Source organism: Sorex araneus, chromosome 6, assembly GCF_027595985.1.
Source record: "Sorex araneus isolate mSorAra2 chromosome 6, mSorAra2.pri, whole genome shotgun sequence".
Taxonomy (NCBI): Eukaryota; Metazoa; Chordata; class Mammalia; order Eulipotyphla; family Soricidae; genus Sorex; species Sorex araneus.
Window position 1 is genome coordinate 166,722,101 of NC_073307.1, and position 25,302 is coordinate 166,747,402.

At 68.3% G+C, this 25,302-nt stretch overlaps 1 protein-coding gene across 8 annotated transcripts in view; it reads right to left on the reverse strand.

The window, feature by feature from the left end:
* The window catches only part of SHANK2 (SH3 and multiple ankyrin repeat domains 2), a 164,605-nt gene that overhangs the window by 51,950 nt on the left and 87,353 nt on the right, over positions 1–25,302 (reverse strand). For all 8 annotated transcript variants that reach the window (XM_055143023.1, XM_055143022.1, XM_055143017.1 and 5 more), the window contains 3 exons: positions 24,252–24,327; positions 14,510–14,592; positions 12,914–13,038 (listed from right to left, as the gene is read on the reverse strand). In XM_055143023.1, the coding sequence (XP_054998998.1) occupies positions 12,914–13,038; positions 14,510–14,592; positions 24,252–24,327 (284 nt within the window). The remainder of the gene's footprint in view (positions 1–12,913; positions 13,039–14,509; positions 14,593–24,251; positions 24,328–25,302) is intronic.

Below are 25,302 nucleotides of genomic sequence, written 5' to 3' on the forward strand. Positions count from 1 at the left end.
CAGCGAGACGCCACTCGGCCGGTGTGATGGCGGTCCCCGCCCCAGTCTGATGGCAGCCCCCGACCCAGTCTGATGGCCTCCCTCAAACAAGCCAACAGCCAGTGTAGTGGGTGGGGGGTTGGGAGGGGGTCTCGGCTCTGCTGGTGGAAGCGGAACAGACCCTCCTGTGACCAGCGCCCCCTCCCTGCGCCCAGAGCGGCCCCAGGGCCAGCAGTGGGGGCGGGCGATGGTCCCGGGAGGGGCCGTCCTCCCTCCCACGGGTGCTCGGGCTGCGGGACCCCTGTGGTTGCTCAGCACTCAAGCCCTCGGCATCTCTCTCCGACTCGGGGACCCCGGTGCCAACTGTGGCCCTGTCTCCAGCCGTCAACGGCCAGCACTGTCGGGGCAGGTTGGCTGGACAGTGTCCCGGGCAACACCGTCTCCTCTCACAGGCCTCACGTCGGGGGCCAGAGGCTACCCAGGGCCCAGTGACGCGGAGGTGCTGGGGGCCAGGGGGCCTGGGAACAGCAGCGCCTGCTCCAGGTGTTCCCCACGGGGGTGTCGGGGACTCACCTCGCTCTTTCCGGCGAGCCGTGGGCGCCGGCCTCCCTGGCAGTTAGCGGTGGCCAACGGTACGGGGGTGGAAGTGACGCGTCCCCTCCTGGGACTTCCTGCCCACCAGTGGACGCCTGGACTGTGGCCACCGGCCCCCACGTCCTGGGGATGGGGGGCAGGGGACGAGGGGACAGCCTGGGGTCCCCGTGGCAGCTGGGGCAGGGCTGGCTGCTGGTGGTCACACGGCATGTTCCGTCCAGTCCTGGGCTGCTGGTCACTGCGTGTCCTCACCTGGACAGGCCTTGGGGTCCCATGCCCTGCCCAAGATCGGGCCAGGGGTGGAGGCCCTTGAGCAGTGCTGCGTGTCTGGCTGTCCGTGTGCTGAGGGTCAGGGGCCAAGGCCTGGGCTGGCGTCCAGCTGTGGGGCTGATTTTGTTCATTGTATGGGCGCTGGGTGTGCGTGGGGGTCTGGAGGGACTGGGGGTCCGGAGGGACTGGGGGTCTGTAGTACAGGGGTCGGGGGGGGGCTGAGGGGGTCTGCAGTGTGGGGGTCGGGAGGGACTAGGGGTTTGTAGTGCAGGGGGTGGGAGGGGCTGGGGGATCTGCAGTGCAGGGGGGAGGGGCTGGGGGGTCTGTAGTGCAGGGGGGAGGGATTGGGGGGTCTGCAGTGTGGGGGGAGGGACTGGGGGGTCTGCAGTGTGGGGGGAGGGGAGGGACTGGGGGGTCTGCAGTGCAGGGGGGAGGGATTGGGGGGTCTGCAGTGAAGGGGGCGGGAGGGACTGGGGGGTCTGCAGTGCGGGGGGAGGGGAGGGACTGGGGGGTCTGCAGTGCGGGGGGAGGGGAGGGACTGGGGGGTCTGCAGTGTGGGGGGGCGGGAGGGGCTGGGCCTCAGCCTGCTGAGCTACTCCCAGTGCCGTGGGGGTCTCTCCCCAGCCCCCACAATCCTCCCGGGGCACAGTGGCCGGACGGGGGCTGGCAGGCTGACTCCAGGTGAGGTGCTCTTGTCTGATCAATGCCGCAAGCCTTCTGGTTCTGATTTCCTTTCTCGTGGGGCTCAGGGTTAAAGTCACAATCTCTGTGGGGGTTACGGCCGGGCACAGGCTGGGAAGGTGACCTTGGGTCCCTGGACACGCCGGGGAGGACCACCGTCTGCATCTCCGGGGCAGCAGCTCAGGGCCCACCCGAGGGTCGTGTGACCCCGCATTTCTGCAGACTGGTGCAGAGCTCGGGGGTCTCGCCTCTGAGGCCTGGGCCCCCGAGGCCAGCGCACGGGGCCTGTTCCTCAGGCGCAGGCCCGGCCCCGGCTTTGTCAGGTGACAGGTTTTGGAAAAAAGAAAAACATTCCAAAAGGACCACCACTCCCCCAAACCAGTGCGGAACCTTCCAGAACTTGCACACAGCTAGCCCACATCCTGCCCATTGCTGGGGAGCAGCCCCGATGGCTGAGGGCAGTGGGTGGTGGGGCGACCCTCGTGGCATGTCCGGGACACCCCCAGCATCTGTGGACTCCTGCTCAGACCCCGTCCCCTCAGAGCCAGGAATGTCCGGCTCAGGCCAGCGGGGACAGCCCCACGCTGGAGCGGGGCTGGCTGGGGCCGGAGGGGGCCGGGCACAGGCTGTTCGCCCAGTCTTTGGGTCTCTCCCACTGAGACTCCTTTGGGCATCGCTGATGGGCTCATGCTTGCGCCCAGGACACACTCGGCACCGGGTCTCAGGCCCCCCCCCACCAGCCAGGCAGGGGGCGGAGCCAGAGACAGACGCTGCCGGTTACGGTTACGCTGGCGCCTGCTCCAGGGCGCGGTGCTCAGGGCTGACCCTGACTCTGTGCTCGGGATCACTCCAGGCGGGCTCAGGGAGCCACGCGGGTGTCAGGGACTGAGCCAGACCATCTGCACGCAAGGCAAGTGCCCGCCACACTGTGCTCTCTGCCCCGGTGGTTTTTTTTTTTTTTGCTTTTTGGGTAACACCCGGCGATGCTCAGGGGTGACTCCTGGCTCTGCACTCAGGAATCACTCCTGGCGGTGCTTGGAACCCTACGGGATGCTGGGAATCGAACCCGGGCCGGCCGCATGCAAGGCAAACGCCCTCCCCGTTATGCTATTGCTCAGTGTTTTAAAAAGGCAAAATCACTGCTTCCGGCTCAGAAGAAAGGAAGATCGCTGATTGGTCAGGCTGGGTCACATGCGCCCTTCCTCGGCAAGCGATTGGCTCCGCCGGCCAGGGGGTGGAGCGTGGGGGCCTCCCCCCTGCTACTGGAGGCTCTGCCGTGTCCCCACGGGGGCACTGGCCCGACAGAGGTCTACACAGGCTGGGTGTGTGCATGTGTGCGTGTGTACATGTACAGGGTCTCTTGGTCACAACCCTGCCCCCAAACATGCCCATCTGAACCCCCTGCCCCCCAGCTCCCTCCCTGAGCTGACCTGCTGCTCGCCCCCCCACCCCCCCCTTCCCAGCAACGCTCCCCTCCCATCATCCGACTCTGCACCCCCCACTGCTCCTCAGTCTCCACACCGGGTCACATCCTCTCGGGTGAGACCTGGGCCCTCAGCCCAGCAGGGCCCCCCCACCCCCTCCAGGCCAGCGCCCCTGCGTCAGGCCACAGGGAGCCCGACAGGCTGCCCCTCTCCCAACACTCTGCAGGACAGGCAGCTCCTGACCGTGCCCAGTGCCGACCCGGCCCGCCTGCAGCAAGGGCCAGAGCGCTGGTCGGCTTTCCCGCCCAGCCGCACCGCGCAGTGGCCACGCTGGGGCAGGGCTGGTCTTTGCACCAACAGACCTAAGAGGAGGGAGGAGGGAGAGGAGGGGGGAGGGAGCCCGGTAAGGCAAGCCCACCCCAGCAGGGCTGGGTTAACAAACAGCAGGCAGGGGGCTGTGGAGTCAGCATGGCACCCAGCCCGGCTGCACAAGCCGAAAAGGAACATTCCCTCCTGGCACAGATGCGGGCAGACCAGACCCGCTGACCCCCACCGAGTGACGGGGGCAGGACACTGCCCTAAGGACAAGGTGCCGGTCCACTGCTGGCCACCAGGCCTGCGCCCCTGACAGGCATGGGCCAAATGTCCCGCTAGAAGGGGGCCGGGGGGAGCCCCCGCCGATGCTGACCAGCGCTGCTCCTGACCCCACACTGTGCGGACCCCAGCCACCTGTGTGGGGATGTCGCTGTGCCAGCCAGAGTCCCCACATGGTTACAGATTAAACTCTCACACTGGAGTTCTGACGGCCCCCACCCAATACACCCAGGTGTGACCCAGGCCGGGAGGGGGACCCCACCGCGGGGCCTGGGGCCTGTGGGGGCACCGGTGCCTGCTGTCTGCCATCTGCACCTGGGGCGCCTGTGATGGTCGGGAAGCTGTCCGTGGGCCAGGGGGCTCTCCCGGCTCCCCCACCCCACCCCCACCCCGCATGCGTTTGCAAGCAGGAGCTCGGAGGGCACCCAGACGTGCAGGGATAAACGTCCAGACAGCAAAGAGCAGAGTCCGCAGTCTGGCGGCGGCTCCTCCCGCCGCCAAAGGCTCCGGCCGAAGCACCTGGACCTGGGTGTGAAGGTGCCTCAGTTTACCCCTCAGCTACGCCCCGGCCTGGCTGCCCCCTTCTGTCCATTTCCGGGTCCGCGTCTGCTCCCCTCCTCTGCACTCAGCGTCACCTGCGCCACGTGGCCGGTGCCCACGTGGCCAGAGGCACCACCTGAGTTCCGAGACCCTTGGCGGCTCGCCTCTGAGGCCCAGGGGGGCGCCACGGCGAGTCCCGCGCTGCAGGGACACATGCAGAACGGGAACCGCCTCCAGTAACAGGGAAGGCCCCCATGCTCCGCCCCCTGGCCAAGCGGAGCCAATCCCTTCCTTGGGAAGGGCGCATGTGATCCAGCCTGGCCAATCAACATCTGCCAGTGGAGTAGTTGCTCATTGGCTCCGGGATGGGCATGTGACCCACAGCGGGCCAATGAGATGCTTTCAGAGTCTCAGCGTTTGCAGCTTCGGGCCCAGGACCAGAACCTGCATGGTGGAACCTTGTCTGCTCCCTTCTGGGGAGAATGAGCGAGAACGAAGCTGACACGGAGGGAACCAGAGCCGAGCGAGGGGGCAGGAGCGTGGCGGCACAATTGGGCACCTGGATCCAGCCAAGCCTGAAGCCAGGCCTGTCTGGGGTTTTCAGCTTCTTGCACCAACACACTCCCTTCACAGGACGTCTCAGTTGAATCAAGTTCAACTTAGAGGGGCCGGAGCAACCGCACAGCAAGGAGGGCACGTGCCTCGCATGCATCGACCTGGGTTTGATTCCCCGCACCCCATATGGTGCCCTGAGCACCACGAGGAGTAATTCCTGGGTGAAGAGCCAGGAGTGACCGCTGAGCATTGCAGGGTGCGGCCCAAACACAAGAACAAACATACACAAACGAAACAACTTTGTGCACAGGAAGTTCTGGAATAACACAGATGTGGGGCACTGAGCAGAGAAGCACCTTGCTTTGAGTCCGTCCTGAACCAAGGCTCCAAACAGTGCTCAGGGAGCCTGGGGGCCGCTCCCAGCCACAGTCGGCCGGCTGGGCTCGGGCTTCAGTGTTCAGGCCTCAGCCGTAGTGCTCTTGCAACCCATTTGTTCAGCATTTCCACTCAAGCCGGGCTGACCCCCCGTGGGTCTCTGTGGGGCCCGGCCGGCCTGTCAGTCACCTCTGAACCCCAGGACCTGGGGACTGTCCCTGCTCTCTCCACCGCTCACCTCCCCGCCCTCTCTGGGGCGCCCACCTGAGGCATCTCCCTCTAGCTCCCCCGCCCCTGGCGCTCACCCACTGAGGAGCCCACGTCCTCACTGCCCTCGTCTCGTCCCCCTGCCATCTGCCAGTGCGGTCACGCAGGGCCTCCTGGGCACCACCGTCAGCCCCAGCCTCCACCAAAGCCCCCCGTGCAGCAGGGCCGGGGGCCCCGCTGGTGACGCCTCTCTCGGTCTCTCCCGCTGCAGCCGGGGCCGAGCCCAGGAACGTGTTTCTGCACCGAGGCCTCCACCAGCCTGGGCCCCGGCTTCCAGGACGCATCTTCCCCGCAGACAGGCCTGAGGGTGGGCACCTGCCCCCCGAACCCCCGCAGGACGCAGAGACCTCGCAGGCCCCGTCCCGGCTCCCAGGGAAGCCGCATGCTCAGGCCACGCTCGCAACAGTGTCGGGGGGCTGGGCCCACGGCAAATGCCCGTCCCTCCAGCCCGATGCTCTGCCCCACGCCACGGCATGGCTCTGCGACTCACTCATCCACTCCTCCACTCGCTCACTCACTCACTCACTCACTCTGCGACTCACTCATTCACTCATCCACTCACTCACTCACTCACTCATTCACTCCTCCACTCACTCACTCACTCACTCTGCGACTCACTCATCCACTCCTCCACTCACTCACTCACTCACTCACTCTGCGACTCACTCTGCGACTCACTCATTCACTCACTCACTCATCCACTCACTCATTCACGCACACAGACTCACTTATTCACTAGCACTCATTCATCCACTCACGCTCATATTCACTCACACACGCTCCCTAACTCACACTCATTCATTCACTGACAGATTCACTATTCACACACTCACGCGCTGTCACACAGACCCACTCACGAACACTCACCCGCCCACTCACTCCCTCCCTTACTCTCACTCACGCTTACTCACACTCCCCACACGCACACCCACCCACTTACTCACACTCAGCGTGTCTGAGACAGCGCCCCGCCCTGCCCCGCTGCCTCTCTGCCTCCTCCTGCACTAAAAGGTGCTGACAGCGACTCCAAAGGAGCAACATCAGTGAGCCCGTGCAGCGAACCCCCAAATGAGCACATGGGACCCCAAAGAGGGCACATGAACCCCAGTGTGACCCCAAACACTGCTCTCGACCCTCAGGTGCGTGCCCCCTGGAAGGACTCCCGGGGCCCCTACTCTGCTGGCACCCCAGAACCAGCTGGACACTGCAGGCCCTGACCTGGGCCTCCTCACCTCCCCCCGCCCCCGCACGTGCCCCCGTCGGCCCTTCGCTCGGTGGACAGGCCCCCGTCTCGCAGAGCCCACAGGACTGCCAGGCAGCGTGAGCGGGTATCACAGGGCCCATCACACAGGCTCCTCGAAGCCGAGAGGGGCTGGTCAGAGGGCCAGAGAGCCGTGAGCAGAGCAGGCAAGGACCAGCGCGGGGAGACCAGGAGGGGACCCAGGCTGGAGGCACGAACCCTCCCACCTGCCACAGGACCCGCCCCTTCCTCTGGGCCCCGACCTGAGTGGGACCCGACATGGGGATGCCCCAACCCTGCCTGTGGTCATCTGCAGACTCCGAGGCCCCCGCAGAGGACAGCAGAGACGGTGCGGGAACGGTCAGCTCTCAGCCCAGGGCTCCCGGCCAGCCCGCGGGAAGGGTCCCGCCAGGGCTGGAGTCACGGCCCCGGGCCTGAGGCCGGGCCCTACCGGCTCCATCAGCTGCGAGACTCCAGCGCACAGACAGACTCGCCTGCAGCTCCTCTGCCAGCCCAACCGCGCGTGGCGTGAAGCTCACTCAGGGCCGCAGCAGACAAGTCAACGCTAATGAGACCCTGCGGCAGCACCGGGGCGGGGGGGGGGGGGGGGTGGGAGGGAGATGGGGAAGGGTCGGTGCTGAGGCCCCGGGGCCCCTTCCAGGAGAACAGACGCGCCAGACACCGCAGCCGGAGGTGCGGGTGCACGAGTAGGGGGGGTCTCGCAACCAGGCGTCTGCAGGACTCACCCCGTGGAGCCGGGGACGGGGGTCTCCAGCACCCTCCGTAGCTGAGCAAGACTGCAGGGTCACATCTCAGCAAACCCGAGTCCCCGGCACACGCCACACGCACAGCAGGCAGTCAGCCTGGGCGTAGGCCACCCCTGGGGGCCGGGCGGGTGAGCTGACCTCTCACCCCCGGGAACGCGGGCACGGAACACCTTCCACACAGGAGCGCCCACCACGGAGTGTGAGATCGGGGCCCCTCCTGAGAACTCGGTACGACACTGGGAACCGGAAACAGACATAAGGTCCCCGCGCCCACCCGGAGTAAGCCCGAGCCAAGGCCTGCCGCTGGCCCTGAAACAAACCACAAAGGGACAGCAAGGAAACGCGCTGGCACTGGTCCGCAGGCACGGGACGGGCAGCACGACAGCCGGACGCCACCGGACAAGACCCCTGCGATGGGAGACAGCTGCGGTCAGGGAGGGGGCTGCAGCGTGGTCAGTGGCAGCCTCGAAGGCCCACCCCACGCGAGCATTGGTGTCAGGGATGGAGCCCAGGAAACCGAGGCTCCACCCCCGCTGCTCTGGGTTCACGCGCCCCAGGTTTCAGCACCCTGGAGAAGGCCAGCAAGGCGCGATTCAGGACCCTGGAGAGCGCCCGAGTCAGGCCCGCTCTCAGGACAGGGCAGGCGCCCCCGGCCCCCACCCCCACTGCGCTGCCACGACCTCTCTGGCCCGGACCGTCTCTCCGGAGCCCCTCACCGGCTGTGCTGCGTGGAGAAACTCGCCAACTGTCACTGTCCCCGCAACACGCCCCCGACACCACGGGCCTTCCGTGCTCGGCTGCATGTGCCCTGGCCCTGACCCAGGTGTCCCCCCCCCCCAGGAGATCCGTCTGTCCGCCTGCCTAACCCCTGCTTCCAGGCTCAGGAAGGGCCCCCCGTGTAGATGGTGCAAAGGCACCGGGCGCCCCGCGGGCTGCCGGGAGCTCACACCGCCGGGGGCTGTGACGCGCCACAAGTTTTCATTTCCATGGGGCCGAGGCCGGGAACCGAGGCTCTGGCCGCGCCTGCGCCAGCCGTGCCCTTGACCGCGGCTCCTTCCTGCCCCCACCGAGCCCCGAGTGCTGCCATCTGCGGCCCCACTGAGCCTGGAGCAGGGCAGCCGTGGTCCCCTGAAGTGACTCGGAGTCTTTTTTTAGCCTGAAATTGGAACCAGTGATGCTTCAAATTAGGGCCCAAAAGTGAACACGCCGAGCCCTGAGCCGGGGGACACGGGGGACACGGGGGACACGGGGGACAGCGGCCACAGCAAGGCAGCGCTCAGCCTCCCAGAGACGCAGAGAGCAGAGACCCTCAGGCCAGGGGCCCCAGGAAGTGGAGCCCCCAAGCCCTGACTCCCGGGGATGGAGCCAGCACGTGGCCCAGGGCGCTGTGGCTGCTGACGGTGAAGGGCCCCTCGAAGTCCCCCCGTCACCCCCGTCTGCTCTCAGCCGTCACGGGGAAGTCGAGGCCGAGCTTGCAGAAAACGGGGGGTGAGGGCACGTCCAGACAGCACCAACACCCCTTCCGCACGGACACAGGCGTGGCACCGGGCCGTGTCCCATACCAGCAGCACGAGAGCCCCGGGCCGTCACCGGACCCCACTTGCCGGGACCTGAGAAACCACCGAGTCCAGGACGCGACCCCCCACCCCAGCTAGCCCTGGAGCCCACCGCCCGCCCCCTCCTGGCGCCCCGACTTTCTGATGAGCTCGGCCCACCCTTGGCCTCCTGTGTGGCCGAATTAGGCACCCCCGCTGGGAGCCACGTGAGCAGACGTGAGGTGGGCAGGGGAAGGGCGCCCAGAGACGGCATCCGGCCTGTCCCAGAGAGCCCGAGAAAGGAAGGGGCGCAGCGTGGCACGCCCTGTCCGAGGAGGCTGGCCCTGTGCCTTGGCGGGGCGCTGGCCGGCCTGGCGGGCACGAGTGTAGAAACTCCCAGACTGCCTGGGAGCGTGGCGGCCGGGCCTGTGCCAAGGCACAATTGAGCGAGGCCGCGCGCGCCCCTGGAGCCCGGGCCCCGGCCAAGTCGGCAGGCGCGTCTGCCAGGAGTGCTGGCACGGGCCGGGCGGCAGGGCCGCAGGAGCCCGCGCTGGCGGTGCCGTGCCCGGCCAGGAGGCCGTCCCGGTGGCGGTGTGGCTGCCGGAATGTTACTCTGCACCCAGCACGTCCCTGTGCCCTCCCCTCCCTGGCCCGTGCTCCCCGGGTCCGGCGACCCCGAGTCCTCCTGGGGGGGTGCACAGGGCGCTCGGGGTCCCGCACGCGCCCGCAAAGGTGCCGGGGCGGGAGAACGGTCAGCGGGTGTGCGAGGGCTGTTCCGGAAGGGCTGGGCCTGCCGCTGCTGGGCGAGCCCGGGGGCCTGGGGTGGGGTCTGGGCAGGCAGGGGCGGGCGCGTGGGCAGGACCCGGCTGGGGGTCCCACCAGGCGGGGAGACGCGGAGGTGCCGTGAGACCCGGGGCCGGCGGGGCCACGTGCAGCTGGAGCACCACTCGGCGAGGGCGAGGAGGACGGAGGACACGGGCTGGTGCTCTAACGGTGGGGCCGGGGCGGGGGGGAACCTGCTCGGGGAAACTGGCCCGGAACGAGATCGGCCACTTCAGGGCACCGGGGCCCGCAGGTGCCGAGCCACAGACCCGAACAACGTCACGATGAACGCAGAGGTCACGGGGCCACGCGGGCACCAGGCGGACACCACGCCCCGCCTCCCGGCCACACTCCGCACAGGGGAGGACACGTGCCGAGACCAACACGGCCCCGCCCTCAGACACGCGCGCCCACCCGTCCCCTGGACGCCACAGCACCTGACACACCTGCCCTTCCCGGCAACACTTTCCACCAGGACCGAGAAGGTGCAGGAAGACGGTGTGTGTGTGTGTGTGTGTGTGTGTGTGTGTGTGTGTGTGTGTGTGTGTGTGTGTGTGTGTGTGTGTGTGTGTGTGTGTACGTGCATGCGCACGCGCGTGTGTGCATGTGTGGCTGGGTCTCACCGAGGCGCAGGAAGATGGGGTGTGTGTATGTGTGTGTGTGTGTGTGTGTGTGTGTGTGTGTGTATGTGTGTGGTATGTGTGATTGTGTGCACGCGTGTGCGTGTGTGGCTGGGTCTCACCGAGCCGTGCTCAGGGAGCACTCCGGGTGGTGCCGGGCTGATGGCGTGTGTGTGGGGGCCTGGGCCCGGGGTTGCTGTGGGCAGGGCACACCGGACCCTCCTGCCGTCTCTCTGGCCGCAGCAGCACTCTATGACTTCCAACGCGTTCCCAGGTGGACAGTGGGGAGGGCGGCCCCTCGGCGCCCCCGCGGGCAAGCTCACTCCCCTCTGCCACGCGGCCACTGGCTGAGCATGGGGACCAGCCGGGTCCTGGACAGGACGTCCTGTCTGGGGTCCCGGCTCTTGCCCCACACTGCCGCCTGGGCCCGGTCTCCTTCCGGCTGTGTCCAGTGGGTCCGGCGGAAGAGACCACAAAGGGCCTGCGAGTTAGGGGACCCTCGGCAGGGCTCGGAGAGAGACAGGCAGGAGCGGGGACAGGGCCCCCCGGCCTTGGTGCTCAGCCCCGAGCCTCCCCTCCCCCCCACCCCTCTTGGATGTCCAGCTCTGCTTCTGGCCTCAGCAAAAACACCTGGAGCGGCAAGAACCGGCCAGACTAGGTGGCGGCAGGAATGGGGGAGGGCGGGGGGGGCAACATGCTCAGGGGCTGGGCCGGGGCCAGCCAGCGGGGGCTACTCTGCAGGGCTCAAGGACCCCGCGGCCCCTCCCAACCATCGTGGTCAAACAGGTGAGAGGGAGAAACTGAGGCAGGAGGCGGAGGGGGGGACAGGCTGGGCGTCTGTGAGCCGGCAGGAGGTGGGGGCGGGGCACAAACCCACAAAGGGGAGCCCTGCTGTGGTCTGCACAAAGGCAACGCCAGCCTGGGGTTATTTTCCAAGCCACAGAGAGAAAGAGGGCTTGGCCAGGCGGGGCGGGGTCTCAGGGGCTGGGGACACCCACCAGCGTCCCCTGTCGTCACAGCGGCCCTGCACAGCTGGAGTCCTGTCCCCTTGGCCCCTGGAGAGACACGTGATCCCCCCACCCCCGCTGTGGCCTCGGGTGCCAGGAAGTGACTCGGGAACTCCGGGTCATTCAGATCCAGGTCAGGGAGAACCCCCGCCCCCCCCCGCCCCTTCCCGCAGCCTTGGGAGGGAGAGGGGGGCAGTGGACCCTCCCCGGGCGTCCCCCTCCAGGCCGCGATGCCGAGACCTAACACAGTCACACCAGAGCCCTGGCCTTGGCAGCAGCCCAGAGCACGGAACTCTGCCAAGGTGGCTCATCCGCGGCCGCCTCCGGAGTGTGTGCGGGCGACGGAGGCACCTTGGCCAGGGCGAGCGCCCGGGCGCCTCTGCCCCGGCCGGCCCCGGGCCCGGCCAGGCTCCGCTTCCTGGGGAAAGACCAGACACCCCGCAGCCACCACGCCAGCTTCCGAGGGCCGGCCCGCTGAGGGGAGCCCGGGGGCCTCCACACGGGGCTGCTCCCGGCCCGCAAAGCTCCATCTATTATTTACCAGCAGGAAACAGCAGCCGCTCTGCCGGCCGGCCGGAGCCCTGCGCGCTCCCTGGCGCTCCACACACACACACACACACACACACACACACACACACACGCACGCACGGGCGCGCGCGCACACACACACAGGCACACAGGAAGGGCACTTACATCACAACTCCAGCCTACGGAGGATGATTCAACCCAGACTGCATTTTCATGAGGTTACAAATCGAGTTAGCCCGTGAGAGTCGCATCGGGCTCCGTCTCTGCACCCCCCGCCGCCGGGGGGGGGGCGCCGGGGACAGATCCTCGCGTGTCCTCCGAGCCGGGGTGCCACTGGCCAGGCCTCCGGGCTCCTTCTCTCCCCGTTTTGTGCCCGCCCGGCCCTCTCCCGCCTCTCCCCTGCAGCACGGAGGTGCCCGGGGCCGGCCCTGAAGCTGGTTCCCGGTGGCCCCGGCTCCTCCCGCTCACAGCCAACGACCTGAAGCCCCCACCCCGCACCCCCCCACCCTCACGTGCGCCCCGGGCAGGCCCACCCTGGACGCTGTCCTGGCCCGGCCGGTGACCTGCGTGCGACAGGCTCGGCCAGCCTCAGCCCTTCGAGCATCACACACGCCTCGACAGTGAGAAGACACACGGGGGCCTTCGGGGGCTAGCGTGGCCACCGCGGGCCGCCACCAACAGGGCTCCACCGGGGGGGCCCAGACACCACGAACCCACAGACCCGGGGGCGCTGAGGGCGCCCGCCCTGGCACGGACGCTTCTCTCTCCACGGGGAGACGCTCGCACCCCGCACCTACAGGCCAACAACGGTCTTCGCAGCAACTGAGTGAGAAAGTTTGTTGGGTGCCGTCAACTCCGGCCATCCCGTCGCCCGGGCGTCTCGGGCCCCAGAGGCGTCCCTGGGCAGCCCCGGTCAGCTGGGGAGGCCACCGCGGCTGAGAATGAAGCCTGGAGCCGCCCGTTCACACCCGCACGGCCGCGCGCTCCAAGGCCCCGGGGCCGAGCGCCATGGACACGGCGTCCCCCCTCCGAGAGTGCTCGCCAAGGCCCCGCGACAGCAGACGCCCCATCTGCCCGCGGCCAACGCGGGGGCCGGCACCCGGCCCTCGGCCTACCTCGATGAGGAAGTCTCCGGTCCGCAGCCCGGCCTGCCAGGCCACGCCGCCCTCGTCCACCGACTCCAGGTACTGCAGGGCCGGGAAGGCCGGCGTGGGCGTGAACTCCTCGATGGGCGTATCCGCTGCAAGGACAGGGCACGGGTCGGCGCCTGGACACGCGGCTCCTCGGCCGGGGGGCAGCAGCCGCTGGATGGCGAGGCCGGCGCGGCCCTGGGCCTGGGCCAGCACGAGGCCCCTCGGCCGGTGTCTCCACGCTGCCATTTTCTTTAAAGCATCAGTGACTAAACATTTTCAGGGCTAAGACCAGGATGCCCATCTCGCCCCCCGCCCCCCCCATGGCAAAGATCTGCCCCTGCCCCAAATCCCCATGGATGCAGGCTCGCCCCCAGGCGTGGGGTCCGAATAGCCCGTGCTGCTCCGGGCGCCTGCAGGCCCAGGGCACGCTGACGGCGACCTCTCGGGGCTCAGCAGCCCGGACCCTGCGCCCTGGCACGGCCAGGCTCGGCGGGGCCGGGCGCCCAGCTCAAGGGCCACAGGGGGACGATCCTGGCCATCGGGAGCTGAGCGGCCCGGGATGGGTGGGCGGGAGGATGGACACGGCCTTGGCCGGGGAAGGGGACGGGCCCTGGTGGACGCTCTGTGCTCTCCGGACAGACCCTTTAGCAGGGCAGCCGGTTCCTGGCTCTGGCCAGGGGCCACCGGCAGAAGCTCTCCCAGCGGGAGTGTGGGGCGCACGCCCCTCTCAGAGGCCCCCCAGGTAGAACTTCAAAAGCTGACCCACACACGCTGTGGACAACTGCCGGCCCGCCTGGGGCCGATGCCATTTTGTTTCCTTTACGAGGGGAAAACCCCCCCACCCCCGCCCCCACCCCGGTGGCGGGCTGGCCGAGGGAGGGGGGAGGGGCACTGCCTCGGGTGCATCCCTGGAGCCCCCCACCCCCCACCCCATGACGTGGCTGCTGCCAGCTGGGTCCACGGCCCGGAGCCCATCTTGCCACCTTGCCTCTGCAAAGTCACCTTAGGAGCGGGCACATGGGCGCCTGGCGCGCGCCAGCCCCAGCCCACTCCCGGCTCCGGAACTCAGAGGCCAGCCCGCAGCTCCGGGAGCCCAGCCCAGCCGCGGCGCCCAGCCACCATCTGGCTGGGCAAAGCCACCGAGCAGACTCCATCCATGATTTGGGAGGAAAGAAGCGGGGAGAGAGGGAGGGAGAGGGTGGGGGAGGGAGGCGAGGGGTGGGGGGCGCCGGCGGCGAGCAGGCTCGCGTTCAGAGAAACACAGACACGGGCGCCCGCCGGCGGCCCCGGAGCGCGGGGGGCCGGGCAGGGCGCTGCTGCCCGCGGGGTCCCGGGAGCCGCTCCCGGGCTGGGGACATTCTCCCTGCAGGCGCGCACACGGGCATGGGCACACGCACGCACACACATGGGCACACACACGGGCACACCGGCACACTCGCACGCACGGGCACACACGGGCACACGCGCGCACACACTCGCGCACACACACACACGCGCACACGCGCGCGCACACACGCGCACACACGCGCACACACGCGCCCCCGCGCCCCGCGCGCGCGCCGGGCCCGGCCCGCTTACCTTTGGCCCCGCGGAGCACGAAGCCGAAGCCCTCATTGTCCCTCTTCTGCAGGACCACCGTCTTGTCCTGGACGCTGCAGTCGCTGTGGGGAGAGTCCCGCGGGCAGCGGCCGTCGCCGGCCGTGAGCATCGCGGCGGCCAGCCCGGCGGGCGCGTCCCTCCCGCTAGCCCGCGCGCCCGCCGCGGGAGGCGCCTGGGCGGGGGGCGCCGCGGCCCATGGTGCGGGGTCCGGGCGCGCGGCGCTCCCCGCTGCACCGCGGCCGCCGCCCTCCGCGCCGCCCCGCCGGGCCCGCGTCCGGGGGCGCAGGGGTGCGGGCGGAGGCGCCTGCCCCGGAAGTCGGCCGGGATTGGGGCGCCGGCGCCGGGAGGAGGGGCGGCCGCCGGGCTTCTCCGGGGTCCTAAGAGGCCCACGTGGGCCGGCCCGCGCGGGGCCGCCGGGCGCGGGGGGCGCGGGCAGCGCGCGGGCAGAGAGGGGGCGGGGGGCGGGCTGAGCCTGGGCAGGGACTGCGGAGTCCGGGCTCTCCCCAGCCCCCCAGCCAGTCACCTTCCCACCGCGAGACCCCCAAGCCTGCGGCGTGCTGGGGGGCCTGCGGGAGGGGAGGGGCCCTCTGAGCCTCAGTTTCCCCTCACAGTACCCTTCCCGGATCAGCGAGGTCCTTGAGGAGGGGCCACCCCCGGAGCTGCCCGTGTGGCAGAGGAGTCAGGGGCAGGGGTCTCCCAGGCCGCCCCCACCTCCCCACGAACTGCTCCAGCCAGGGGTGCCCACCCCAACCCCCAGCTGCTGCTCCCAGAATCCTGAGCAGACCCTGAGCCTCTGACACGAGGTCCCCACCGCGGCTGCCGGGCTCCCAGGGGACCTGCCATGGGGGGGCGGAGGTTCCCTCACACCCCAGCTTCGCTGACCCCAAGGTCACGCTGACCTTCTGGGACCAGGGGGGCCCGAGCCGTCAGTGGGAGGGGAAGCTGCCGGCCGCGGGCCTGGGGGGCTCAGGTCATGTGGCCGAGTGTGGGTCCACGTGGCACGTCTACACACCAAGCGCCCGGAGAGGGGTATGTGGGTGGAGCGCCCCCCAGAGCCCCTGCCTGCCCCGAGGGGCTCCATCGACCCCCCCTCCCCTGCAGTCTCTACCGTCCGGGGGCTGTCGGCATCCCAAACTCTGCCTGCACCCCAGATCCCACCGCACCCCGGCTGTGGCGGCCGTAACAGAGCACCCCCCACCCGGAGCCGAGCACCTCTCCCCCTCACCAAGGAAGACCCCGGGAGACCCGCACTCAGCTGGGTTTGCATCCCACCCGGGCATCTGCAAAACCCAGTCTCCCCCCTTCGGGGACCCTGCCTCCAGGCCCCGCCCCTGAGGAGCACTTGCAGTGAGACCCCACAGGCAAGCTGGCAGCCCCCAGGATCCAGGACTCGGGGTCTGGGTTCTCTGCCCCGTCTCCCAGAGGGCCACGGCGCCCACGGGGGGCCTGGGGCCGGGGAAGCCGAGGAAGGAGGGGCCGGACTCCAGATGAAGGCGGGGCCCAGCAAGAGTCCCCAGGGTGCTCAGCGCCCGGGCCAGCAGGGATCTGGGCTTCTGAGAAAAGCAGCGGAGACCAGCCCCGCCTGGGGGAGACACACCCCCAGCCCTCCCCAGCCCAGAGACCCCACAGGCGGGGCCCGGGGAGCAGAGTTTAGGGTCAGCCCAGCACCGCTGAGGGTCCCCAGAAGCCCCAGAGCCAGGAGCCGGCCAAACCCGTCTCTCCGCAGCACCAGCCCCACGGGGGTCCTCATGCTCAGAGGTCACGGCGCCTGACCCCAGGGGAAGCAGGGGTCCACCCCCAGACGGGCCCTGCACCCCCGTTCTGCCCGGGCCGCTCTGGCCTTCCTGCCGAGACCCTCCTGCCCCGGGAAACCCACCCAGGCCTGTCCAGGACCCCGCCCACCTCCCTGCCCACCACGCCTCCCAGACAGGAGACACCCGAGGTGGGGCGTGACGCCTGTCCCGGAAGGGCTGTTGCCAGAACCACAGAGGCCGGCCCTGCCCCGTGCCCAGCCCCCGCCAGGGTCCCCCAACTCCTGCCTGCAGCTGGGCAGTGAAGGCAAAGGGTGGGCAGCCCTGCCCTGTCCATGGTGCTGGCCGGGCCCAGATCAAAGACAGACACCCTTGGGCCCGATGGAGCGGTTAGGAAGTGGACCCCATTCCACCACACACCTCTACCACAGTCTGGTCTTGGGAGGGGCCGGGAGGACTTCCTGTAGGAGGCGGCGGACACTCAGAGGGCTGGGGAGGGGGGCTGGGAGCTGCAGAGCCAGGAGGCCTGCGGGCAGGAGTGAGCCCTGAGCACCCTGTGACCCCGTAACAAACCGAACTCTCGGACGGGCGTGCGGGGTGACGAGCCCGGGAAGCTGCCGGCAGGATTCTCCCTCCCCGCTGCGCGTTAGGCCATGGAAGGTGCGGGCTGGCTCTGGGGCTGTGGGGCTGGGGGTCCCCACGGCCCAGGGCAGGCGGTGGGTGCCCCAGAGGCCGGCTCCCCGGGACCGGACGGTGCCGGACAGAGGGACTCGGGGAACAGAAGCGCCACATCTGCCCCCGAACTCCGAGGCTCTGCCAGCCCGGCCCAGCCTGGGGTCTGGGGGCCGCCGTAGGTGCCCCCGCACGAACAGTGGGTCCCTGCCACCCGGCATGCCCACGGGACCGTCCCCTGCCTGGCGGCCTCCGGGGCTGGGGGGTCCGCGGGCAGCCTCGCCCCTGCCCCCATCCGAGAGGCCAGTGGATCTGTCCCTGTGGACCCCCGGGGCGGGCAGTTAAGGGGCTCCTGCCACGGGCACTTACAGGCTCAGGGCCTCACGTGGCTCCCGAGGGAAGCGGCCACGTGCCACGGACACACCCCCCAGCACCGCCCGCTGCTTGTGAGCAGGACGTGACCCAGCAGGGGGCTGAGGTCGTGGTCCTCGCGGGGACACAGAGAAACAGTCTAACGGGCACCCAGGGTCCCTGGAGACCCCGGCGTCCACATCCACCTGAAACCGTGACGCCCACTAGCCTCAGAACCACCGGGCACGGCGGGCTCCTCCACACGGGAGGTCTCACCTGAGCAGCATCCCTGCGGGTGACGGGGACCGGGACAGTGCTGAGACTCAGAGGACAGAAGTGCCATGCCCGCCCCAGGAAGCTCTGCCAGTCGGGCATGGCCAGGCCAGCCCCAGGAGAAAGGGCTCCTCTGTCCCTGCAGCCGAGCGGCCCCTCCCTCTGCCTCCTGTGTTCCAATAAAACTTTATTTACAAAAGCAAGTGGGGGGCCAGAGCGCTAGCATGGCAGGAAAGGCACTGGCCTTGCCCAGGGAGACCCGGGTTCAATCCCTGGCACCAAGTATGGTCCCTCCAGCCCCGCTAAAGGTGATCCCTGAGCACAGAGCCAGGAGTAATTGCTGAGCACTGCCAGGCATGGCGCCCCCCAGCCCCAAAACCAGAGAACCAACCATAAAAAACAGGAGGAGGCGGGTTTACCCGCAGGCCTCAGGCCCTTCATCTACAAGGTGTCAGGGACACTCGGACTGAGTCCACGGGTGCCCACACGCAGTGTCCCAGACAAGCCACACCCCCGTGAAAAACCCCGAGGGAATCCGCATGCGTGTCCCTGTCCAAACCCTCAGGCGTGCCTGCCGGGCTCCAGCAAGCTGCAGAAGACCCTCGGGGAGACCCCACCTGGAGGGGGCCCGGTGCTGGTCCCAGGGTGCTGTGCGGGCTGACACCCGTCCCCCAGCTGCCTCCAACCCTACTCGTCTCTGTCCTCTGCCGGGTTCTCCACGCCTGCACTCTGGCCACCAAACTCCTATTCATCCTCCAAAGCCCCCTTAAGCCTCACTCTGGGGAGGCCCAGTGTCCACCCCTAAGCGACCAGGCAAGCTGAGCCTGGTCTCCTGCACGTCCAGCTCCCAGTTCCCCCTCCCCCGCTTCCCACTGTAGGGGCTGGTGTGCCCAGCTCTGACCTCCCAGCCTCCTCCGCATTGGGGCCCGCCCTCCATCTGGCCTGGTCCCAGCAGACCCTCGGGCCACGCTCCTGGGCCCTCGGGGGAAACCTCACTGGTACCCGGGGAGGGAGCACTTCCCGGCTCTCTGTTCCCTGATATTCCTATAGAGGATCTGTTAGGAGGAGGTGATGTCCCAAAAAGCAAAAAAAAAAAAAAAAAAAAGGAAGCCCAGATAGCACAGCAGGTAGGGCATTTGCCTTGCACGCGGCCGACCCAGGTTCAAATCCCAGCATCCCATATGGTCCCCTGAGCACGGCCAGGGGTAATTCCTGAGTGCAGAGCCAGGAGTAACCCCTATGCATCGCCAGGTGTGACCCAAAAAGAAAAAAAAAAAAAAAAGAGGAGGTGATGCTTGGAGCAATGGCAGCCACCCGTGACCACGAGGAAAGAGCCATTTGCACAACTGCCACTGAGCCCTGCGCGGGCCTCCTCAGGGCTTGCTCCTGACCGCTCAGCCACAGTGGGGGGTGGGCGGGTTGTGGCCGAAGCTGGAGCTTCTGAGTGGACATGGGAAGCAGGGCCGGCACCACTGCAGGGCTGGGGGCAGTGACCGTGCCGCAGGCTTCCGGGGAGTCGGAGGGGGTGGCCACGGTAAGGACGCCGTGCGCAGGGGCCCAGGGCGGGGACGGGGCGGGGGGACCCCCTTGGCCCTGTGGAGCACGGCCGAGTGTGGGTGAGCTGGAGCCCCGGGTTCAGTCCCCGAGGGCGGCTGAGGGGACCCTGAGCAAGCACGGCTGCTCCTGCAGAGACCCCCGAGGTCGCCTCCCTCACTGCCCTTCGCTCACGTGGGGGGGCCCCGCCTGTCCCTCCCCCCCCCGCCTGCGTCCTCCCGGGTGCCCAGGGGATTCCCAGCCTCTCCTGCCCGCTGCTGTTTCCTCCTTCCTTCCTTCCTTCCTTCCCCCTTCCTTCCCCCTTCCTTCCTCCTTCCTCCCTTCCTCCTTCCTTCCTTCCCTCCTTCCTCTTTCCTTTCTCCCTTCCTTCCTTCCTTCCTTCCTTCCTTCCTTTCTCCTTCCTTCTTCCTTCCCTCCTTTCTCCTTCCTTCTATCCTTCCTTTCTCCCTTCCTCCTTCCTCCCATCCTTCCTTTGTCCTTCCTTCCTCTTTCTCCTTCTTTCTTCCCTTCTTTCTCCCTTCCTCCTTCTTTCCTTCCCTCCTCTTTCCTTCCTCCCCTCCTCCCCTCCCTCCCTCCCTCCCTCCTTCTGTCCATCTCAAGGAGGCTGGGGTCTGGCTCAGGGCCTCACAGCGGCCAGCGTGGAGCTGGTGTCCCCAGGAGGCGGTCCTGGCCACAGGCCTTGCCCTTGCCCCTTCAGCCTGGAGGCCAGGGTCGCCGCCTCTCTGTCTCCACTAGGACCTGGGGTCCCATGTCCAAGGGGGGCTCCCAACCCCCGCCCCTGCCACGTTGCCCGTGACCTCTGCCCTTGACCCCTGCCCTGTCTCAGCCGCTGCTGGGCAGAATCTCCCTCCCCACGTGCTCCTGGAACCACTGTCCTCGCGGTGGCCCCCCTGGGGCACCCAGGGTGGGGTCCGTCTCAGGCCCCCACCCCGCCACAAGCCCCTCACGGTGCTGAGTCCACCGCGAGGACCGCCGGGACTGTGGGGCGGGGGCGGGAGAAGGGGTGGGCGGCTGGGGCGGAGGCTCTCGTCCAGGCCTCTGGTAGTACCCGAGGGGGGGGGCGCTTTTTAAAAAGTTCTGCTTTTCAGGCCGCACCCAGTGGTGCTCAGGGCCGAGGCCCGGCTCTGTGCTCAGGGGTCCCTCCCGGCAGGGATTGAGCCTGGGTGGGCCGCGCAAGACCAGCCCCCCACCCCGTCCTGTCATTCCCGTTTTGGACTCCTGAGTTCAATTGGGGGGGGACCTTGCAGACCAGGGGCGGGGCTGCGGGACACGCCTGCCACCGGCTGACCGAGAGAGGGGACAGAGACGGGCGGGCAGCAAGAAGCAGGGTGCTGCCGCAGGGCCTGGGGGGCAAAGGGCAAAGGCCATGGGGGTGAGAAACACGACTCCCTCCCCAGCCCCCTCGGGGTGGGGTCTGATGAGGCCCCATGGGAAGGTCCCTGCGTCCAGGGGTGCGGGGGCCGCCGGACAGCGGGGCTGAGAAGGTGGAGGGGCGAGGGTGGGGGGCAGCAGGGGGAGGAAGGACCCTCAGATCCATGGGGGGCAGGGGAGGGGCCAGGGTGGCTCGGGGGGGCCTCCGTGGGTGGCGGTGGGCTGCGAGACCCCGGAGCCTGCTGTGTCTCTGGGAGCCTGGCTCCAGCCCTAGGACCCCCACTGGGCTGCCGGGGGGGTTGCTGAGGACCAGGAACGGGGACGTCTCTGGCCAAGCCCCCCACCGCAATTTCTGTGTCCTCCAATTAGAAAAGGAACGAATGCGGGTCACCCCTCTCGCACCCTGAGGCACAGCCAGCCTGGGCCCAGAGAGCCAAGCCCCTTTCTCTGCGGTGCTCTGGGCGCAGCCCCCAGGCCCGGGAAGGGGGCTGCGGACACAGGATCACGGACAGGGCTGGGGGGCCGGGGGCGCTCGGCCTGAGCCCACGGCAGCGCCAGGCCAGCTGCCCGCGCACCGCACGGTGCCAGGGGTTCACCTACCCCGCCCACAAGCCGCGGTCCAAGAAGGCGCCGTGCGGGCCCCGTGCACGGGGGGGGGGGGGGGGGGCGGGGACGGCAGGCTGGGGGCACCACAGCCTTCCCAGGAGCTGGGGGGGGAGGGGAGAGGGGCCCTCTCGGAGTGCCGCGCTGAGCCAGGCCGCTCCGGCACGCTTGGAGTCTCTTAACCCTGCGTCTGTGTTCCCAACTAGCAATTTAAAAAATATATAAAAATTGGATGGCGTGGTTTGAAAGCCCCGAGAACGCGGAGCTATGAATAGTGGATATTCAGCGGAGAACGCAGCATAAATTGCCATCCTGCTCGCTGCATCCTTAAGAGAAAATGGGTTTTGGAAGGAGGAGCAGAGCGCCGAGCCCTCCTCGCCCCCCAGGGACTGAGAAGGCAGGTTAGGGGCGCCTCGGGGCGGGGACCTGCACCCCTCCCCTCTGTCTCCCGGGAGACGGGCCAGACCTTAGTTCTCATTCACCCCCCTCCATGTCCCGTGCCCTGTTCCATCCTTCCTAACCTCACCCCCCTCTCCCCTTCCCACACCCCGTCCCCCCACCGCCCCCCCAGGACCACATCAGCCTCAAACCTGCTTTGTTTCTGTTCCAGCCTCCAGGGCGGCTCCCACAGCTCGGGACTCCGCCCACCTTTGCCCTCTCAGGCCTCCCCTGGCCCCCGGCCCCTGCCCCGCCAGTGCTCAGGCACAGAGGACCACGTGCACTTCCCTGCTGTCTGCGCTCAGGTCTGCTGCGGGGGTCCTGGCTGGCAGACGGAGGGACGCGGGAGAGCTGCAGGGGGCTGGTGGGGAGGGCTGAGTGGACGGTGCATGAGGGGGTGGGAGAGAGGGGTGGCGCGGGCGGCGGGGTGCTGGGGGGAAGGGGGGCGGGAGGTGAGTCTGCAGGGCCAGGCGGGCTGTGCCTCTGCTCCCAGCACGCCCCGTGGGCACATGCCGCTGCCCAGGCTGGGGGCACAGGGAGTCCCCGGGCAGTGGCTGGGGTTACAGTGGCCGGTGGGACCCACATGCTCCTTGTTGCCCGCCCCTGTCCGTGAGAAGTGGTGCCCGCACCCCGTGGGCCGAGGGTAACCCTCCACCTGCATTTCGGGACGAGCGGGATCCCCTGCGACCCGCCCCCACCTGCCGACTTTGGGGGAGCCGGTCATCCGCCCCAGCCCCAGCTGCCCACTGGCCTTCATCTATCTCCCACCTGGCTCCTCAGGGAGAAGGGCCTTAACGTGGCCTTCCCGCCTGGGGACGTCGCTGCCCTCCCAGAGTGCGGGAAGTAAAACTAAGGAGGGGGCTACTGGAGGGCGTGGTCAGAAGGTGGGGCTTGGGCGCACTGTGGGCGGGGCTGAGCTAGGCGGGCGGGACTTAGGTGGGCGGTCTAAGACGGATAGGAGGGCTGAGCTAGGTGGGCGGGTCTAAGGCAGATGGGAGGGGCCGAGCTGGGTGGGAGGGGCTTTGCGTGGGAGGGGCTAAGACTGACGGGAGGGGCTGCACCAGTTGGGCGGGGCTGATGTTAATGGGCGGGGCTGAGCTGGGTGGGCGGGGCTAGGTGGGTGGGGCTGAATTCTGGGCACAGCAAGGTGGTCTCTGATGCATCAACCTCGTTTTGGACAGAGGGCTCGGGGACATGCCAGCTCTAGCGCCAAGATGAATCAGCCACTCCACCCGGGTCTCCGTCCCAGGGCCAACCTCCGGCGTCTGACAGCTCATGAGCAGATGGGGAAACAAAGGCAGAGCCGCCAACACGCACCCAGGTATGTGTCTATCTCCCGGAAGGGGCATCCTGACCCCGAGGGAGGGGTGCCAAGTGACAGGAGACAGACCCTGGACAAACACCGCGCGACCTCCTTGCCCCAGGGCCCTGCAGCTCCCAAAGCCAGAGACAGACGAGGGACGGGGTGCCCGGGAGAACGTCTTGGAGACAGGGAGGAGGGGAGAGCAGCCTGCAATCAGCCTCGCACCCAAGGTGGACACTGCGCTGCAGGGAGGCGGGGAACTCAGCCCTGTGCAAAGCACCTGAGCGGGAAGAAAGGGCAGGTGGCCACGTGGGTGTGCCCAGAAAGGGGCCTCGGCCGTGACAGGTCACGCGGATGTGGCTCACACACCCGGGCTGCACAGCCCTTTCCAGGAACGCCCAGGACAGGCGGAGGCGAGCCCAGCTGGGCAGAGGGGCCCTCGGGGCCTGGGAGTGTCCCTCTGGCGGAGGGACGCTCTGTAGGACACAGAGCGAGGGGGCATTGGGGTGTCTGAGTACACTCAGCGCCATGGAGTCGCACACTTTAAAGAGGTCGCTTGGGGCCAGGTGCATTTTCTCTCTTTTTTCTGTTTTGGGGACACACTCGGCAGTGCTCAAAACATTTTTTTTTCTTTTTGGGTCACACCCGGTGATGCTCAGGGGTTACGCCTGGCTCATGCACTCAGGAATTACTCCTGGCGGTGCTCGGCGGGCCATATGGGATGCTGGGACTCGAACCTGGGTCGGCAGCTTGCGACCGCGTGCAAGGCAGACGCCCTACCCACTGTGCTATTGCTCCAGCCCCAGTGCTCAGAACTTCTGGCCGTGTTTGGGGAACCATACTAGGTGCCTGGGATTGAAGCCGGGTTGGCCACGTGCAAGGCAAGTGCCTCACCTACTGCACTATCGCGCCGGCCCCTGTGTGCCAATTTTCACCAGCAAAAGCAAGCCAGAAGGAGGTGGGAGCAGGTAGAAGCAGCGTGGCACAGACCCGCGTCCCAGGGGCCGCAGGGGACGGTGGGGACTGAGCACCACGGCACTTCACACATCCCGTGACAAGCACTTCCCTGGCCCGCTCAGGGTCCATTCGCTGAGCCCCGTGAACCCCATGGACCCCAGTCCCGAGGGTCCCCTGGCACCTGCCCCATGGAGGAGGCTGGTATCACAGAGGCAGTGAGCTGGGAGGGACCTGGTGCCCCCTGGGCAACAACAGCCACATCTCGCCCAGCAAGGCCACAGCGTCCCCTTCCCGACCCCCAGCCCTCCCCCTCCCAAAACCCTGCGTCTGTGCACTGCAGCCCCACCAACCCCAAACTTCAGGGGGCTGGATCGGCCCCGGGGGGTCTCCAAGCTGGGGGATCCCAGTGCCCCATGCACAGGCCCGCCTCAGAGGGCGCAAGTCTCACCTGACGGCATCGAAGCTGTCATAGGAGCCCACGGTGTAGTGCCGGAAGAGCTTCTTGCTGCGGTCCGCGCGGGGCTCTGCAGGAGGGAGAGGGAGTTCAGAAGAGACCCCCAACAGAAACCCCACCACCTGCGCGCCCGCACGCGCGCGCACTGAGGTCTGCTAGGGCTGGGAGGGGCCTGGCAGTAACCTGTGCACCCACGGGGGAGGGGCGTGGGGGGAGGGAGCGGACAGCTCCGTTCTGGACTGAAGGCGGGGCCGCGGCAGTCAGTGCTCGCCTCCACGTGGCTGCCCCCACTCCCATCCCCGGCACCGGCGCCCCACCGGGAGTGACCTGGGAGCACAGCGTCAGGAGGAAGCGCTGAGCACTGCCGGGTGTGGCCCCAAAGGGGCAGAACTCAGGAGGGCAGGGCAGGAGATGGCGTTTTCAGTGCGAGGAGGGTGTGTCCTGCCGGCCACGCCAGGGCGGCGTCCCCGACACACGGACGCTGGTGGAGACGGTGCTCCTGGGGACAGGAGGGACAGACTTGCTGACTGTCCACAGACCCTCGTCCTGGTTTATGGGCAACGATGGGGACTTCGTGATGGTCTAAGGGTCAGCCTGGGGCCACAAACATGGAAAACCTGCTCCCCACGAGGTGGACAACCCAGGGATGCCCCGGCCCCCAACGCGATGGCCAGGACTGTCCCAAATGCACCCAGCTCCGCAGGGACTGCAATCGCCCCGCCCCCGCCCCCGCCCCACGTGGCCGCCTGCTGCCTTTCCATTGGCTGTGGAGCTGGCTGGGGGCGGGACTGACTGCTCATTTCCCAGGTGTCCTTGCGCCAGACGCAGCCATGTGACCAATTCCCACCAATGGCGGGTGCAGCCGAGCCCCACAGCCCCTTCCGGGGAGTTTCTGCAGGAGCAAGTGTCCCCACCCTGCCACCTTCCCACCTCTCCTGGGCCCCCAGGCGGGTGGAGGGAGGATCCCGCCTTCCGGAGGGTTCGGGGACGATGGCTGAGGGTGCGTGCGCAGAGCAAGCATTGCGCTGTGCCCCCCTGCAAGGGG